The sequence below is a fragment of the Vipera ursinii genome (assembly GCF_947247035.1).
Source record: "Vipera ursinii genome assembly, chromosome: 6".
Lineage (NCBI taxonomy): Eukaryota > Metazoa > Chordata > Lepidosauria > Squamata > Viperidae > Vipera > Vipera ursinii.
This window is the reverse complement of record NC_139515.1, coordinates 59,175,024-59,194,086: the sequence shown is the minus strand read 5'-3', so window position 1 is coordinate 59,194,086 and position 19,063 is coordinate 59,175,024. Positions and strand designations below refer to the sequence as shown.

Genomic DNA, 19,063 nt, shown 5'->3' with positions numbered 1-19,063 from the left:
ACCAGACAAGACTACCTTCCCTCAGAATAACCATTCCCAGTATAAAACAACCAGCCAATCACAACAAGCAATGTATTTCCTGCATACAAAATCTGCTTGGATTGGGTGGGTCAGCTCTCCCTCCCTGCCTGCCCAGCCCTCCCTGTCTCCAAGACGATCTGAGCGGTAGTATGCAATGTGTCACAGGAGTGTTTGGGAGTCAATAAGCTGAAGACTTTGAGGAACCCTGCCTTATAGCAAAGGTAAAGAATCCCAGTTTTATAAAGAACCGGTAGCTCTAATGTGCTTCATTGAGAATTCACCCCAGTAGGAGGAGATGCAGATTCTATGCATATTTACGGTACACAGAAGCGAAAGAAATAACTCAATATTTCACTTCCTGGCACACAATCTGCGTATTAACAACTCTTTTAGTACCCTTTTTTTATAAGTGCCACGATGTTGCTAAAATAAAAGAGGTAAACTTCGTGACCCACCCAGCCCATGCATAAAACAGAAATCAAAAGTCTTAAGCCTTTTCGTTCCCAAATACCAAGGTTTCCCCCGAATTTTGCGCGGTTAAATAAACGGCATTTGCATATTGTTTCTCCACGGACCACCGACAAAATTCGCTCGAATTAAGGAACGTGGGGAGCTAAAGAATCGGGCTATAGGGAATGTCTGGCATGACGGGCAACCCTGGGAAACACGAGGACTGTAGTGGCACCCTCAGTTCGCACATTCCGATCCGGGAAAGCGCCCGGAGCCTCCTCCGTTATGGTATTTCTAACGGAACGTCTCCACGCCCACGTCACATCTGCCTCGCCTTTTAAATCAAGCTCCCTTTCCTCCCTGCTCCGTTTCCCTCCCTGTTTCCTTGCTCCGCCTGCTCTGTGATTGGCCCAGCTTTGCTCCTTTCCCGCCAAAGGGGTGCCTCGCCTTATTTTCTCTGAGCTCTCTCACCTGCTGCGCTGCTGCTCTCAGTTCCGCACTCCGTGACCGGGCAAGCAATTCTTCTGGTCGGCGCGAGTCAGGCAGTGCCTCGGCGGGAGCAAAGGCTCTCCCTTCCTACGGTCGAGCGGGGTGCCTCTGGGGACCGCCTGCCCGTCCTCTCGTCGGAGACCTGACAGCCAAGCATTGGAGGCGCCAGCATGGCCAGTCCTAGAGAGAGCAACGGTGGCGGCTGCAGTAGCCACCCCAGGAGCTGACAAGAGTTTGCCTTCCATCACCCGTTCGCCGTCGGCCACTTAACCACGGGTCGCCATCACCTGCCTCCATTCAGCCCAGGGCTCCAGCCGAGCGGGAGTCGTGTTTCTGCGAAGAGGCGGCGGCCGTGGCGGCGGCAAGGGACTCAAGAAAACTTCCTGTCGCTGGGGAAGGACGACAAAGTCACCCCCGGCAGCGGCTGCCCGAGACGACGGGTGTGGGCTAGTCCCACTCCTCTCATCGGGGACCTGTCAGCCAGCATTGGAGGCGCTAGCATGGCCAGTCCTAGAGAGAGCAACGGCGGCAGCTGCAGTAGCCGCCCCAGAAGCTGACGAGTTTGCCCTCCATCATCCGTTCGCCGTCAGCCGCTTTACCACGGGTCGCCATGCCTACCTCCATTCACCCAGCGATCCCGCTGCCCAGCAGAAAAGAGAAAAGATCCGAAGGGTTTTTTTTTCGGCGTATAAGACGACCCGGCGTATAAGACGACCCCCCAACTTTTGAGGTGATTTTCATGGCTTAAAAAGTCGTCTTATACGCCGGAAAATACTAAATCTAACTTCCCTCAGACAAAAATGTCTGAGTAGGAATGGAAGAAATTACTTAGCAATCTGTTAAGATGTCTTAAGACCTCTTAAAACATGCAACGAAAATCTATTTGCTTCTAAAGCATAAATTATCTAGACAAACCAAGAAACAGCTACAGCAATTGGCACAATGACCTCCCATTCACCTTCTGTGGAAAACAACAGCTTCACAGCACAAGAGTTCAGAAGTCCTTACAAGTTTGCCGTTATTATGTCAAGATGTCAGAAGTTATTTGCATTATGTGATTTTTAAATATATTCTCTCTTCCACCTTGGCTAATATCCGTTAGATCTAGAATCTGAAAAAAGTATTTCTGCAAGGAACAGAGCTAATAAAGTCTATCTTCTGCAGATCAATGAACATGTGGAATTTAAAAAAAAACCCCAACTCTCTGGAGAAGATAAAGCATGTGGCTGTATACACACAGATTCACAAAATCATCCAAGCTTAATTTCAAGTAATTAAAAATGCAAAATTACCCTGAAATGTTAGCATTATATAGAAGATAGTTGAATAATTTTGTTAACAATCTAAAGGTATCTTCTGGCAAATAATTTGCTTTTCCTTCTAATCCTTATATTTGATCTAAACTTTATCTTTTAAAATGTACTTCTTTCACAGATTTACCAGTCTGAGAAATAATGAAGATGTTTTAATATGCCAACAACAAATGCTTCTTTGTATATCAGATTATTAAGACCAGTTAACTGATTCCCATTAACTAAATTTGGCTGATCTAAACTAAATAGGACCAGTCCTGTTTATTATTAATATGTAAGACTACCAAGAAATTACAGAGCTGCAAGGTAGACTAAGAAGTGAAAAAAATATCTTGGAAGAAGGCAATCATATCTATACCTTTTTTGAGTATAGGTAGTCCTTCACTTACAACAGTTCATTTAGTGACTGTTCAAAGTTACGGCACTGAAAAAGGTGACATAATCATTTTTCACACTTATGACTACTGCAGCATCCCCATAGTCACAGGATCAAAATTCAGACTTTTGGCAACTGACTCATATTTATGACGGTTGCAGTGTCCTGGGGTCATGCGATCCCCATTTTTGACCTTCTGACAAGCAAAGTCAATGAGGAAGCCAGATTCATTTAACAACCATGTTACTAACTTAACAACTGCAGTGATTCACTTAACTATTATGGCAAGAAAGGTCATAAAATGGGGCAAAAATCACTTGTCTCACTTAGCAACAGAAATTTTGGGTCCAATTGTGGTTGTAAGATGAGGACTACCTGTACAGTACATGGACATATCATTATCATATCATATGAACAAACATTCAACCTGTCCAAAATGAAATGTTATCTTTTACAAGCATTAAGCCCTGCATTTGTTTAAGGAAATGTATAGCCTAATAGGAAAACAATTATCACAGCATACAATGATTCTATGAATTTCAATCCAAAATAATTCTGAATGATGTAAAATTACGATATTTGCTCACATAAAGAATCCATAAAATTACAGTGGGACAAATATGTTTAAGACATGGCAAAAGAAAATCAGAATGCAATAAATATCATGACATTTGTAAAAGACACATTAGATTGTGTATATATTAGAATACTCACCATCTCTTTAGCTATTTCCACAGCTTCTTGCAGCCCATAAAGCCTGCCACAGACTAGGTAAATCCCATTGGCCCAGAGAATACAGCCCTCATGGACCCAAAATTCATTGCTATCAAGAGGTAGTTCAGGAATTTGTAGCTCCAACTCAGGACCACCTTCAGAAGTAGGTATGGGGGGTTTAGAGTCTGAGGAAGTATTTTCACCAACACTGCCACCCTCCATGGTTGTTTTTTTACAAGCAGCACCTCTTGAAAGTGACCGAGAAGCCCCAGCACAGTCCTCAGAGCGATGTCGTCTTTTAAAACGTGGGTGGGCAGCCAGGCTTCTCTGTTCTTTTTGCTGTTGCTCCTCCTCTTCTTCCTCTGTGTCAGTCTTGGAACCATTAGAAAGACTTTTATGTCGTACTTTGATCTTGTTTTGCATCTCTGTGGACTTCTTAGGAGGGGGATTCTTAGGCAGTGTGGCTGCATAATCTTGTGGATAGAAAGGTCCAAAGAGATCACCCATGTTGCGATAGCTGGCCCATTTGCCACAAAGGCAACAGACAAGATGGCCCATAATAGACGACTCTGTTACAACAGGGCCTTGTAGCATAAAAGAGGAAATAGGCAGTACTTTACTCTCAGCATTGCTAGGAGGTGGCGTTGATGATCTCTGTCCTTTTCGACCCCTCATCAATTTATTCTGCTCTTCTTCTTCTGCATTAATTATTGTGCATACAGCACCCAGCTCACATTTGTTTACCACATGAATGTAAGGGAAAAAAGATTTATTCCTAGTATCAGTTTTATCAAGAGATTGAATAGCATATTTTAGTTTGATTTCTGGTTCTTGAGGCTCCACAATGGGAGCAGCTCGTCTTGGTTTCCGTTTTCGTGGCTGTGCTGTAGTTTTCCTCCTCTCTCTTCGCTGTCTCTTAGGTTTTGGTTCACCATCTACTGCCTCCTCTGATAGCTGCACTGCTTCTGGCACTAATGGAAGTGGTAATTGTTGTTGCTTCTTTTGCTTGTTTACACTACCGATAGGTCTTCCCTTTTTCTTACCAGAAGGAAAATATCCCTTTGGAGGAAAAGGATCTGGCTTGGGAGTCATAATTGTACCTCCATCTTTTTCTTCTGGTTTTGCACTTGTTTCAGGAGCCAAAATATTGGTTGGGGGAATTGATTTTGATTCAGAAAAACTTACAGATCCATCAATTCTTACTTGACCAACAGATTTCTGTGAAGATGCTGGAATCAAGACAGGCATTGAACCGTCTTTGCCAACAGTGGCATGGTCAGAAACCTCTTTTTTCACAATCTCATCTCCATCATCATGCCAATCTTCAGAAGATATTGTCCGAGAAATTTCGTTGGGCAGTACTTGAATTTCTCGATCTAACACAACTTCTTCTTTTATATTTTCTGCTTCTATCTCATGATTGGCCACATTCCCACTGTCTGGGCGGCCACTCTTCAGGGACAGAATGTCATCAAGAGTGACTGCATCTGCACCAGCCTCAGCACAATTTGAAGATGCACTCCTCCTAACACTGGGAGAGGTGATTTTTTGAACAATAGCTTCCAACTTTAATCCACGACCCTTTCGTGGGGGAAGAATTTTTGTTTTAGCTGGGCTTGTGATGGAAACACCAGAACAGTTTCTATTATCAGGACTTGGAAGATTCCTAGATGATTCTCCTTTTGAGAATGATCTACCAACATCTTGGTTTTGAGAGGAATGGGCATAAGAATTGAGAGTTTTATCAACTCCATCCTTTGATGAAGGGAGCACGCGTCCTTTGTCATCAATGCCACTAGTTTTCATTTCCTGCAACTGCCTCTTGCTTGGAATAGGAGAAATGAATGAGCGGACTCGCCTTCTCATTATTAAAGGATTTTGAGGAGACTGATCTTCTTGGCCAGGAATTCTTACCATGGCATTAGCAGATTTAAGTACATCACCAACATCATCACGCCTATGTGCATCGCTATTTTGTGAAATAAATCTCTTCTGACTTGTCCCTAGAGAGCCACTGCTCTTTCCAGGGGTTACCTGACGGGAAAGATCCCAACCTGATTCATGTTGCTGGATCTTTTGATTCATGTGTTTAATTTCCACACACTTATTCTGAAGAGTGCTTTCACCCCCCAATAAACAACGGCTGGTTTCTTGGCACCCCGCATCATGGTAAGAACCAGAATGGAGATACATCATTCCATCCTTGTCATTTTTTAAAGGACTCCTTACTCTATCTAAGAATTGTTGCTGTCTTGGGCTCTTTCTAGCCGTTTCCTGCCTATGCTGAGCTGCAGCAATCACACCCTGAGCAGAGCTGCTACTCCAATCTTTATAATCTTCTTGCTGTTGATGGTATAGCTGTCTTTTATAGTGATACTGAGAATTCAGTCCTTGATTAGGATCACCATAAACATGGGATCGAGAATTACCATGATATGCTGAAGCCAAAGATGAACTTTCAGAATTTGAAGAGAAAGAAGTATGTAAGGAACTTCGGTTGACCCTGTCAGAAAGCACCATATGTGGATTCATCTGGTGAAGATCTGTCCCCGGACCTCTGTTTCTTCCAGGTGACATCTTTAACTTTTCTGCCAGATCATGAAATTGAGAGGGAGATTTACCTCTCATTCCTTCCCGGCTGCTTCCTATTCTGCTAGGTCCTCGTCTCATCTGTGTTGTTCGGCTATCCTGTTGTAGCAGGTAGTCCGATGCAGAATCAAATGTTGCAGCTCCAGGACTAGCATTCCCTCGGTAAGATTCATGTTTAAAACTGGCATGGTGACAATGATCTCCCGATTTTTTGTTGTTAACGTTGGCAGAGGTCTTAGGTTCAAAATCCTCCTCCTTAATCTGCCCACTGTGAGACTTTAGCTTGGCTTCTATGGCTACGAGGCCACCAGGGAGGATGACTGATTGATTTAAACCAGAAGTCAGGCGGTCACTTCTTCCACTCCTGCCATCAGCACTCATATGCCCTCCAGAATGTGGCCCGGAATCTCTAGCAATCTGCCTCAAAGGTGATATATCACAAATAACTGATCTTCTCTCAGAGACTCCTCCACCTTCATGAGCTGTAGAATCTAAGTCAAATTTTCTAGGCATTGGATAGTCTACCAAATTTATCTGTTTCATCTCAGCTGTACTGCCGCTTAATTTTCTATCCCAGTGTCCCCAGTGTGAACTTTCCATAAGAGATCCAATACTTTTATTTAAAAGACCTCTGTTACTCAGTTCATTTGTTTGATTAACCAGAACATTGGGTCTCATGCTACTTTCTAAACTTCCACTGATTCCATGCTGATCTTGGGCATTTCTAGAATATCTCCTGTCAGGATGATGGTGATAGCCTTGTAGAACTTCCTGCAACAGACTGGGAAATTTTTCATTCCTGCCCTTTCGCTCACTATGCACTGAAAATTCCCCTTTATCCTGACCTGAAGGATATTGTGAAAAGGTACCAGAATTTTTTTGCATATTAACCCCAATACTATCTTTGAAGCTGTACCTCAAACTACCAGGGGATTTAGAAGGCTCTGTTCTGCTTGAAAAGCTAGAGCCAATAGCAGCATGACCAGGTGGATTATTTCCATCTTCATTATGATTAGTGGTGCTGTCCCCAGTTCTGCTCCCTTTATTTCCACCTTGTGGCTCTTGCTGCGCTCCTACAAGACTAGTCTCTTTCACTGCAGAGGCAGATGGCAGTACTTGATCACTTGTAGAAGTATCATCTTGCTGGGATTTATCCTGTCCACTTGATTTTTCCACTCTTCCTGACATAGCTTCTCTGGAGACTATCACGCCAACTGTCTTTTCATTGATCTTTGGGGGGACCTCCACAGAAATCAAGGCTTCTTTTCCATCAGGAGGGGAGGCCGCTTCTTCTTCAACTGCAGAGCTGGTAGTGATTTTTGCAGGTTCATTCTGAGATGGCGGTGCTGGTGATGACTGAGTTTTTTCTAAACTACCCCCCTTATAAGTGGTGTCAGAACTGGTGCTCTGACCACTCAATTGTCTCACCCTTTCTCCTTGATCTTCTGAACTACTGGAACAACCACCATCAATGGACTCTGCTAGTGGAGACTTAAGCTGTTCCTCTGCCTGAGAGGAACCTTCTGAGTTTGTGCAGCTCTCTGGTTTTTTTGATGATTTTTTTGAGCTTTTCTTCTGAGGCACCAAAGCATCTGAGAGTAACATGTGCTGAACTGTATTGGGTAGATTAGCTACTTGACTACTCAGGGCACTTAAACTGCTTAGTCCTGGATCTGTAAGTCTTTTTTCCTGCAAGCCTTCAAGCCCAAATCCTTTGAATCCTGCACTCTGAGCACTAGGGCTTGGCATCATGGATGGTGTTGGACTAAGCTGAGGCATCATTTGTAAAATGCGGTTTCTAGATGCTACTGGAATGTTGCTTTGTCCACATTGAAGATTCTCAGCACTTGGCATGAGAGGAGATGGTGTGGAACTGCAGCTTGGAGACTGAACCACAGAGGCAGCTGGTGACGGGTTAGATATGGGACTAAAATTCTGATGGAATTGCATGGGTGATCTTACAGGGACCTCAGCTTGATTGTATTGCCCCACTTGACTTTGAAGAGACAGTTTGGAAGTAGTATTTGAATACTGCATTACATGTTGTGAAGAAGCCTGCTGTTGTTGTGACTGTTGTCCCTGTCCTTGTGCCTGTTGACTCCCTTGGGTCAACTTTGACTGCTCAAAGTTTTTCATTGGCTGTGTCTGAAAGCTGTAAGTTGACTGAGTCCCATAAGCTTGTGCACTTGAACCAACAGCATGTCCTTCATACTGTGAACCAGTATTCACAGTATAATTACCATCATAGTTCTGTCCAGATTGACCAAACCGTTGTGAAGAAGGAAATGAAGAAGAGGAAGAAACAGGAGGCTGATAGTGCTGACTATACTGACCTATTCTTAACGGATAGCTAGAAGCAGATGAAGGCAGATTTGAAGGGCGTTGAATTGACTGCAAATGAGGTGTGTTAGAGGCAGATTGGTTAGAGGCCTGTGGTAAAGGCTGATGAGATTGATAAAGCTGCTGCCTTATTTGCTGCACTTGTTGCTGTTGTTGGCTAGATGTTGGCTGCTGGTACTGAGCAGTGCTAGGTGAAAAAGGACCAGTATAGTCCTGCTGATAATGTGTTACTCCACTAAGTGATGAATGTTGTGTTTGAAACTGGGTCACGTGACTTTCACTTCCATACTGACTCCCAAAGCTGCTGCCTTGGGGTGGTCCATAGCTCTGTACTGGTCCAGAAGGCCTACGCTGAGGAAGCTGTTGTCCTCCTCCGGCTACAGGATCCTTACCGGAAGCCATATAATAGAATTCTCCTGCTTCTTTTCTGAAACCTTGATAACTCTGATGCCCAGAGCTTTCACTACCCATAGATGCAGAGTTTCCTGTTGCTTCACGGCGTCCACTAGTGCTGCTACCTCCTCCAAAGCTCTGAAACATCTGAGCTTGCTGGCGAGTGCTAAATTCCTCTAGCCGGGATGTACCATGTACTTCCTGTGGGTAGTTCTGTTGGTTTCCGTGGTAACTGCTTTGCTCCCGAAAGGACTGCATGCTGTTCAGCTGCGTATTGACAGCTTAACAGCCTGCCTGAAAGAGAAAAAAAGATAAATAAATGAGCAAAACAGTGACCGTCCCCTAAGTCACAGAAATGTACATATTTTCAACTAACTGACCTAGTATTGTTTTCCCCTCAGAAAACTAAGAGCATGAATTTCTGTTATAAAAATAGGACAGGATGCCAATGACTGTATTTTAGAAGAACATTTTATAAGAATGTTTTTATTAGTAATTTTCCACCTACTCCATGTTAGTGCTGCTGTGACAGATACCAAGATGACCCCAGCCCCAACAGCAGTTCTATATTGCTTACAATAATATGTCACACCAAAGGATATTTGAACTGGAGAAACTTTGAAATAGTTTAAAAATATTTATCTGATTTGAAAACACAAGTATCTGTGATGTGAAAAATACAAAATGTACATCAATATTAATCAAGAAGCAAATACCATGTTCTATGAAGATAATTTCAGCTTCAGAAAAATAATCAATAAGTTGAGCATAACTTAAAATCACAAGTGAGAAGTCACCAATGGTGCTTTTGGATTTTATGAAAGATTGCTATATTCCCATTTTCCCACTGTCCCAAAATTCAAATAATATCCCATAAGCACCAATATTAATATTTGTGCACATTCATGCATCTAGCACAGTTAAAAATCTGAATATAAAAAGTGGAACATGTAAATAAAATTTAAATTTAAGCAAAACAAATTTAATGTAAAATAGCTGGATAGTCCCAAAATTCCTTCCCTATGACTTTGTATTTACTATAGGTTATGTCTATCTTCAAATATATGAAATCATATGAATGATTTAAGCATATGTTCATCAAAAACTATAATTTGTTTTAAATCACCAAAAGTTGAAGCAAGTATTAAACAATTACATTGTTCTAAGACTTGCTGGTGAAACCAAATCAATCGTCAAATAAGTAACTGAATAAACTAATTAATTTACTTCGTCAACAATCTTTAGGGACCAGAACTTAACCAAGCTTGGCTGCTTCTAGAAACTAAGAACGTTAACACTTGGATGGGAGATACTTGACAATTCCAGAGCTGTTGACTATAATTAAACAGAATATATGTTTCTGAAAGCTGGTGCTGAAGAGGACTCCAAGAATAGCATGGAGAGGCAAGAAAATAAGCAAATGGGTTATCAAACAAATAAATGCTGAATTCTTACTTAAAGCACAAATGACTAAGCTGAAATTAACCTACTTTGGGTACATTATGCAAAGATGTAGTTCTCTTGAGAAAGTTCCAATGCTAGGAAATGTGGAAGGAAAGAGAAGAGGATGACCAGTAGCAAAATGAATGGACTTGGTTACAGCGACAACGGGTGCTCCACTGGTAAATTGGAAAAACCAAGTTAGGGAAGATCATAAGTGTTGAAAATCTGCCTATGTGGTAACTAACAGTTGAAACGATTTAATGACATATACTCAGGCAAGAGTAAAACAGTAAAGAAAATATCCTAAAACAAGGCATTAGCAAACTCTTAAGTAATTTTGCCAATAACTTTGAATGGATATAGTTAGTTGGAATTAAGCTCACCCTTACTACACAAGAATATATTAACAAATCTATTAACACAATGGCGTGTGATCAAAATTTGAGCAATAGCAGTAGCACATACTTATATATCACTTTTGAAAGTGCTTTACAGCCCTCTCTATGTGGTTTACAGAGTCAGCATACTGTCCCCAACAATCTGGGTCCTCATTTTACAGACCTCAGAAGGATGGAAGGCTGAGTCAACCTTGAGCCAACGAGACTCGAATTGCCAAACTGCTGGTAGCCAGGAGTCAGCCTACAGTACTGCATTCTAACCACTGTGCCACAAGCGCTTGGAAAACGGCATGTACTGATGACAGTTGTAGCATCCCGGGATCACCATTTGTGACCTTCCCACCTTGCTTCTGACAAGGAAAGTCAATGGGGGGAACTGACTATGTAATTCAGTTAAGTGCAGTGATTTGCTTAACAAACATGGCAAAAAGTGTTGCAAAATCAGGAATGAGTTACTTAAAAACTGCCTTGAGAAATATCAGCAGAAACAATTTTGGTCACAGCTGTGGGCGTAAGTTGAGGACTACCTAGACTGTCCGTCTATCAGTTATACTACCCAGCAAGAATATGTAGATTCAGTCATATTTACTTTTTTGAGTGAAATAAATTCCAGTTCCAATTATCTTCATTAAATGTTTCATTGTTGGAATAATGTATTTGAATTCTTATAAGCAGCTAAGACTAGAGGTAAAACACTTGCTTGCACAAATAAATAATACTTCCAAAGTTACAATGGACTGCATAATTTTATTTTAAAAATTCAGCAGTAAGAAGATAAAAGCAACAAGATTGCTTGAGATTTTAATATTCCTAATCAGGCAATACACAGATCACATTTTTGCAAGTAAAAAAATATGAACTCTAAACATCACTACTACTCCCCTCACACATACACACTGATCTACTTCATCCAATACAACTAGAGGCTACTATTGACTTTTTTACGTTACTGCTTTAAATGATGATATTCTTCCAGTTACTACTGTTTATTGAAGTGTCAGTTTAATATGGCTGCTTTTATCACTGTTGCCATTGGGAGGAAAAACACTTTTTACCATTCTCCCAATAGTCTATTATCAGTGACACTGTTTTCCCTGGAGGAACAAAAAGGTGGAATAGAAGGTGCAGGAAGGAGAGCAATAATAAAGGTGAGATTTTAAAAAAAATAAAACTTGAGAAAGGAAAAGAAAGGAAAAAAGAAGAAAAGTGGAAGACAGGGACTAGAAGGAACTAGAATTGATGAAGAGAAATCAGAAGAAAAGTATACTTAGCTTCTAAGAATCTAGGGAAATCTCCCTAGCTTACCTCACATGCTATGACAAATCAGAATACAAAAGTTAGTGTGATGTGTAAACTGTAACACCAAGCCAGAAAGAAAGGGACAACAAAACAAATTAGAGATAGAACGTGTGGATAAATTCCAGATCAATATATTGGCCAATTTTGATTTAAAAAACATTCATCCCCTAAACTGGAAGGTTTATCCACTGCAATATTTCTTTATGCGAACAACGTTGCAAATACCTCAATAATCTTAACTAGCTTCAGCAAAGATAATTTGCATGCCTTGGTCTATCGCTGTATAGAGGAATAACTATAAATTATCAAAAACCAAAGGTTATTCTCTTTATCAAAAGGCCTTTCAGAGTCACACTTGAAAAATTATTGGATACACATGGAAGAGGTTATATTTTTAAAAACATGTAAGAGCTCTTTTATTATTATTCAAGTTCCTGGAATGCACAACTAAACCCGCTATAGAGACACACACATACCGTCCTTCCTCTTCCTCAATTTTAAATCATATATAAAATGAGGGGGAAATTGAAATACACCAAACCAAGAAATAAAGTAATATGCTAAATGGTAAAGATCCTAATCTCCATATAAGCTTCAAACCTCCAGCAAAAAAGGTAAAAATGAATATGCAAAAAAGAAAATACTGTTCAAGTTACTATCGTACAATTTTCATTTTTGAACAAAAGTTATTGCAGTATCATTATTTAATGCAGTTTAATAAAAGTGATTCACTTTTATTAGTACTTGTACCCTATAATATTAAACAAGTACTCTATAATATTGACCACACTGACTCCTATTGTTTGGGATGGTCCATTCTCAAAATATAAGCTTATGTCATCATTCTCATACCATTTCAGACCTCTCTGATAGCACTGTTTTGGGCGTACCAAAACATTTAGTACAGGGGTGTCAAACTCAATTTCATTGAGGGCCGCATCAGCATTGCGGTTGCCCTTGGGGGGCCGGGTGGGTGTGGCCAGGGTGGGCGCGGCCTACTGGGTGGGCATGGCTAGAGTGCGTATGGCCTACTGGGTGGGTGTGGCTAGAGTGCATATGGCCTACTGGGTGGGCGTGGCTAGAGTGCGTATGGCCTACTGGGTGGGCGTGGCCAGCTCTACATCGTTGGCATCAAGGGTGCCTATGGGGGCCTGGGCAGGAGTGGGACAGATCTGAGGGTCTCTGGCAGAAGGAGGGTCGCTGGGCCAGGGCCAAGGCAGTGGGGGCCGTTCCCTCACTGTTTCCAGGATGGCTTCACGGGCCGCATGAAACCACTTCGCAGGCCGGATCCGGCCCCCGGGCCTTGTGTTTGACATGTCTGATCTAGTACATCATCTATGCATGCATGCAAAGAAAAAACCTCTATATTGCAACAACAGCAATAAATAATTGTAACTGGTAAAAAAACTGAACAAAAATATCATTTATTTTACAGTTTCATTCTTAAATTACTTATTAAAATCTCCACCATGTTGCTGCATTACATACACACACACTTGTGTGTATATATGTGAATATGGAATAATTCAACACATTAACATCTTTAACATTAAAAGATTTCTCTACAAATTTAGTCACATATATTAATCTTATTTCAAAAAAATGTCAATGACTAACAAGACCAAATCATATGAGTCAATGACTCCTCATATTTTTTACATTGACAACCAAATTACATGGCAAACCTTTAATGAATCAATTTTAAACTGGAATCCACTGAAACCAATTTAATTATCTTTAAGACCAGCAATCACTATATAACAGTCAATACTTTAAACCCAAACTGTAAATGCCATTATATCAACTCTGGAATTATTCTTTAGTTTTTGATAGAAATATAATGTGGATTAAGTTTTAGACATCAACTCCCATCAAAAACAAAAGCACTTCAGGTTTCTTAGAAGTAACCAAAAGATCTGGTCCATACTGAGCAAACAAATCATGCCTGAGTTGATTACTGTATTTTCCGGCGTATAAGACGACTGGGCGTATAAAACGACCCCCCAACTTTTGAGATGATTTTCAAGATTTTTCGTCTTATATGCCGGAAAATCAGCGAGCCCGGGAAGGCACGCCCTCCCCTCTCACTGTGGAGGAAGCACACGCGCGCGCTCCCCGGCTGTTAAGGAGCAGTCCTTAGCAGCCAGGGAGTGTGCGCGTGTGCAGGACTGCCCTGCCGGCTCCCGCCCAACGCTCTTCCCTCTTGAGGCAGCATCGCTCCCCGGCTGCTAAGGAGGGAAGAGCGTCAGGCGGGAGCTGGCAGGGCAGTCCTGCACACGCCCGCACTCCCCGGCTGCTAAGGAGTGCTCCTTAACAGCCGGGGAGCGCGCGCGTGCGCAGGACTGCCCTGCCGGCTCCCGCCAGACGCCAGTCTGCCCTGCCTCCTCCACAGTGAGAGGGGAGGGCGTGCCTTCCCGGGCTCGCTGATTTTCCGGCGTATAAGACAACTGGGCATATAAGACGACCCCCCAACTTTTGAGATGATTTTCATGGGTTAAAAAGTTGTCTTATACGCCGGAAAGTACGGTATGTGCCACTGTTATGAAATAGGTCGGCCAAATTTTAGTGGAAATGTTGCAAATATGAAATTCCAGTTTTCCATTCGTTCACATACAGGTAGTCCTCAACAATCCAGAGCTAAGAGCCTCAAAAAGAGTGTTTTACAACCTGGCTGTCATAAAACATCACCCCACCTCACATGACTGTATTTCAGGTGCTTAGTAATTGGCTTGCATTTAAAACTGGTTGCTAAGTCATTAGAAAGTCAATGGGGAAGCCAGCAGAGAAGGATGCAAAAAGAGGATGAAAGGGAACTCAAATTCCTTGGTGAGCTCCAGGAATGGAGTCAAAATCATGAAGATTTCAGCTCCATTCCTGAAGTCCCATGAAGGATTTCCCTTCTGTGCATGGAAGAAACCCTTTGATGGGCTGCAGGAATGTTTGAAAGTGAAAAGGCTGCCTGCCAGGAAGATTTCAAATTCACATGAAGCTGAAATCCTGCCAGCAAGCAGCCCTTCGCTCCATCCATTTAATGGTCTGGGACACTGCTTAACAACTGCAACAGGGAGTTTTGTGATTATGGTCATTGTGTGAAACACTTACATGGGTATTTCATTAATCACTGCTTTCCTCAACAACTGAGATTGCAGTCCAACTATGGTCGTAAGTCAAATACTACATATAATAGTAAAAATAATTTACAGACTACCAAGTTATATAGTAACTAAAACATCAGAGAAAATATCTTAAAAGTACCGCAATGAATAAAAGTGATCTAGTAAACAGGAATTCACTCTACACAGGAGAAAACCCAGAAAATACAAACAAATATGTTATTATTCAGATGAAAAAGTACAAATAAAAAATATCCAGCAACATATATTTTCTAAGAAAATTTAAGAGGTGGCTATGAACCAACTTCCAAGACCCAGTCTGGCATAGTGGTTAGAACTGCAGGCTAGAAATCAGGAGCCTGCTTTTGGCACAAAGCCAGCTGAGAGTGACCTTTGCCCACTCTCTCTCAGCCCTAGGAAGCAAGCAATGGCAAACTATTTCTGAAACCTTGCCAAGAAAATTGCAGGAATTTGTCCAAGCAGTCACCAGGAATCAACAATAAGTCAAAGCACGGACATGCACAAAAACATAACCAACCTCACATGTTAAAATAAAAACCACCTGCAGCTAATTGCAGCAAATATGAATTTTATCATTCTCTACATATACTTAGAACAGCAACAATCTCACCACAATTACTTCTCAGCCTCCTCTGATTTGCAGTCTCTAGTTTTAAGCTAGGTACTTAGCCTCTCAGTGATGATAGCAACAATATTTCTGACAAGAACACACTTTCCATAACAGTGGTGTCAAAATACATAACTAACACTGCCACTGGGGATCAAGGTTGTTTATAGCTACTATATGAGCTGATTCTTAGTCCTGCTGTCTCTGCTATTTCTTTATCTAGATTCTAGAACAAAGACAAACCTTAACAGGTTTCAGTCTAACTGAAACCTATTAAGCGAACTGGGAATAGGCAACATGGAAGTAATGGACACCTCTCAATGTGGCAAAAGTGTAAACTACTGATAATGATATTGTGATTCAGCCTCCTCCCCAGGAGGCTGACCCTCTAGGTCCCCAAGAGTACTGTAGTGTCTTCTTCCTTTACAAATTGATTCTGGACCTTAATGGATTCACAGACTTTCTTACTTAGATGGAAAATGTGAAGCATGTTATATCGTTTTCGGTAACTCAAAATCCAAAAGGGAAGGAAAAAGTAATTTTTGGAAGGCGCCACATGCTACAGGAGAGGTCAGGAATTTGGAAGATGATGTGACTAAGGGAAAAAGTACCAAGCAAACTGCTGAAGACATCATCATGCAAGATTAAGTAGAGTCAGTTCAACAAAAACTGCAGCATTATATACAAAATATATGATACGTAGGTTGTAGATATTCTGCTTTTCATTAAAAAATTCAATGTACATAGTTCAACTATAATCACCAAATATAACCACTGCAAGATAGTTATGGCAAACTTACCACTAACACAGCTTAATGGCTGAACAGAAACTGAAGTCACACTTTGGTTAGGACAATCTGCCATTGTCAATTATGTTCTCAATTATATAATTACAGTATGTACAATTAAAGTGTTATATTACTTCACCAAAGACAGCATATATAATATTTTTTATAATTTTATAAAGTGAAGCAATAACAACAGCAACAATAGCAGCTGCAGCCATGATGGTGCAATGGTTAGAATGCAGTACTGCAGGCTAAGTCTGCCAACTGCCAGGGGTTCAATTCTCACCAGCTCCAGATTGACTCAGCCTTCCACCCTTCAAAAGTTGGTAAAATGAGGACCCAGATTGTTGGGGGCCATATGCTGACTCTGTAAACTGCCTAGAGAGGGCTGTAAAGCACTGTGAAGCTGTATATAAATCTAAGTGCCATTGCTATTAAATCTCATAAAAAACTGCGTACACAAACATCTACCACCTAAAAGCTATTTTACCATTCATGAACTCTCATCCAACTGTATCTCTATATTTTCTGCTGTATCAACACTAAATCATTAAATCTTTAATAGGACTCATCTTAGGCAGATTGGTGGTAGTGTCAAAAAGTCATGGAACATATTATTAGTTCGAACAATGCAGAACAGCCTGAAAAAAATACCAAATCTGTAGTTATAATGGCTCAGGTAAGCAACTAAATGTGAGGGGGTAACTTTACTTTAATTTACGTCAGTAAACTATTTCTGAAGTTAGTATTTTTAACTAACAATCAGCAAATGAAGACCTGGCTCTTCGAGCTCTCTGGCCCAGGCTGAGAATTTTAATTTTAATTTTAATTGGGTTTTTTTTTACTTTTTCAGGGACTGTTGTAATTATTTTTAATTGTTTTTAACTTTTGTATTTCTTGTTTAAAATACCCTGTAAACCGCCCTGAGTCCTGCGGGAAAGGGCGGTATATAAATCCAATTAAATAAATAAATAAATGCCGTTATAAAAACATCCACAAATATTTCTACAGAAGTACCATACAAGTGCTTCATTTACAATTGGTGCATTCAGACTAGGACTATTGCCTCAGGGGGGGAAAAAACAGATTAGGAAGAGTAACGAGACCCAACTATTGAAAGGAACGCTATTTTACTATTCCCTTCTCCCCCATGAAATCCTTGAATCCCTTCATTATACTTTCCTCTCGAGACACCTTTCTTCCCTAGAGATGTACATACGTTAAGGAACCAAGCACGGAAGTATGGACAGGGAACTGAAAGGGCTGTAAAGGAACTCCCGAGGGGCGGATTTAGCCGAAATAAAGGACTTTTCTGCTGTCTCCCCACTTCCGATCCACTCGAAGTGTTCCCTTCTCTTAGTAGCCCGCGTTTCTGGTCCAGGCATCTATACAGGCTGGGGGAAGAACACCGATGCTGAGGCCCAGAAACTGCCTGGCACCGTCTCCTTCTCCCACCCCGCCCCTTCCATCAAGGCCCGCAGGACGGCTTGAAACGTATGGAAGTCATTACCCAAGCCTCGTTCTCCTCCCCGCTCCCCCCAGAGGGGAGCGCGGAGCGGACAAGATTTTTTTTCAGTGGCGCGTGGGGCAGCAGGGATGTGCTGCTGTCCGGAAGCGGCTCCGCAGTAACAGACCGAAGGTTTGTCTCCCCATTCTCCGCTCACACAGACACCCAGAACACACACGCAGGAAATAACACGGGGTCAGCTGACCAAGCCCAGCCAATGACGGCGGGACGGGACAGCGCGCGCAAAAGGGAGGAGGAGCACAAGACAGCGGGCGATGCAGGGGTGGAGTTGTGCGTGCGTGCGTTCGTGCGTGCCTCAGAGGCGCATAAAAAAAGTCAGCGGCAGGCACCTCCCTCTAGATCCAGGGGTAGGCAACCTCGGCTCTTTTATGACTCGTGGACTTCAACTCCCAGAATTCCTGAGCCAGCTATGCTGGCTCAGGAATTCTGGGAGTTGAAGTCCACGAGTCATAAAAGAGCCGAGGTTGCCTACCCCTGCTCTAGATCAAGGATTTAAAGAGGCAGCGCCAGTTAAGCGCACCTCGGTCGGTAAAGCTTACAAGTCGTGCTAGTAGTTGCTTGTCACGAAACGCTGTGAAAACGTGGCATTTTGTCGCCTCTGCAGATACCGTTAAGGCTGTAATGCTTTTCGTTTTCTATTCCGCGCGGAATTGCTTGAAAGCAAAGCTTTCAACGACGGCTTTAGAGAATGAAGCTGCAAGTGTGGACAACAATTACGGTATATAGCTGAAATTGCTGCTTCCCACCCAATAACTTCACACCACCGAGAAGTTGTGAACAGAACATTAAAATGCGTGGTTCATCTAGCCTACATTTGAAACCACAGGAAGGTAAACTTTGGGATCTGTTGGATGCCCTCAGAAGTATGCGGCCAAATAAGGTATTACAGTATTCTTTTGCTAAGTTCAACATACAACTATGGAAAATAGCACTGGACAGTTACACTGAAAAAGGCTGGTGTACAAATGGGATATGTTCTTGGAGGCCACTCACATTTCCAAGTTTCTATTTTGCAAACATTTACTGTCAACGTTTGAAACTCAAATACTTTGGCCACCTAATGAGAAGGAAGGACTCACTGGAGAAGAGCCTAATGCTGGGAAAGGTTGAGGGCAAGAGAAGAAGGAGACGACAGAGAACGAGGTGGCTGGATGGAGTCACTGAAGCAGTAGGCGTGAGCC

The 19,063-nt window shown here is 42.0% G+C and overlaps 1 protein-coding gene across 6 annotated transcripts in view; it reads right to left on the bottom strand.

Moving 5' to 3' along the window:
* TCF20 (transcription factor 20) overlaps positions 1–19,063 on the bottom strand; it is a 77,899-nt gene that overhangs the window by 41,931 nt on the left and 16,905 nt on the right. For 3 of the 6 annotated variants that reach the window (XM_083366388.1, XM_083366392.1, XM_083366393.1), the window contains exons 1-2: positions 17,865–18,013; positions 3,364–8,979 (exon numbers count right to left, since the gene is read on the bottom strand). In XM_083366388.1, the coding sequence (XP_083222514.1) occupies positions 3,364–8,943 (5,580 nt within the window). In that variant the 5' untranslated portion in view covers positions 8,944–8,979; positions 17,865–18,013. Of the gene's footprint in view, positions 1–3,363; positions 8,980–10,175; positions 10,345–17,573; positions 17,611–17,864; positions 18,014–19,063 lie in introns of those variants that run through there. The other 3 variants (XM_083366390.1, XM_083366391.1, XM_083366389.1) reach the window with 3 other exon arrangements.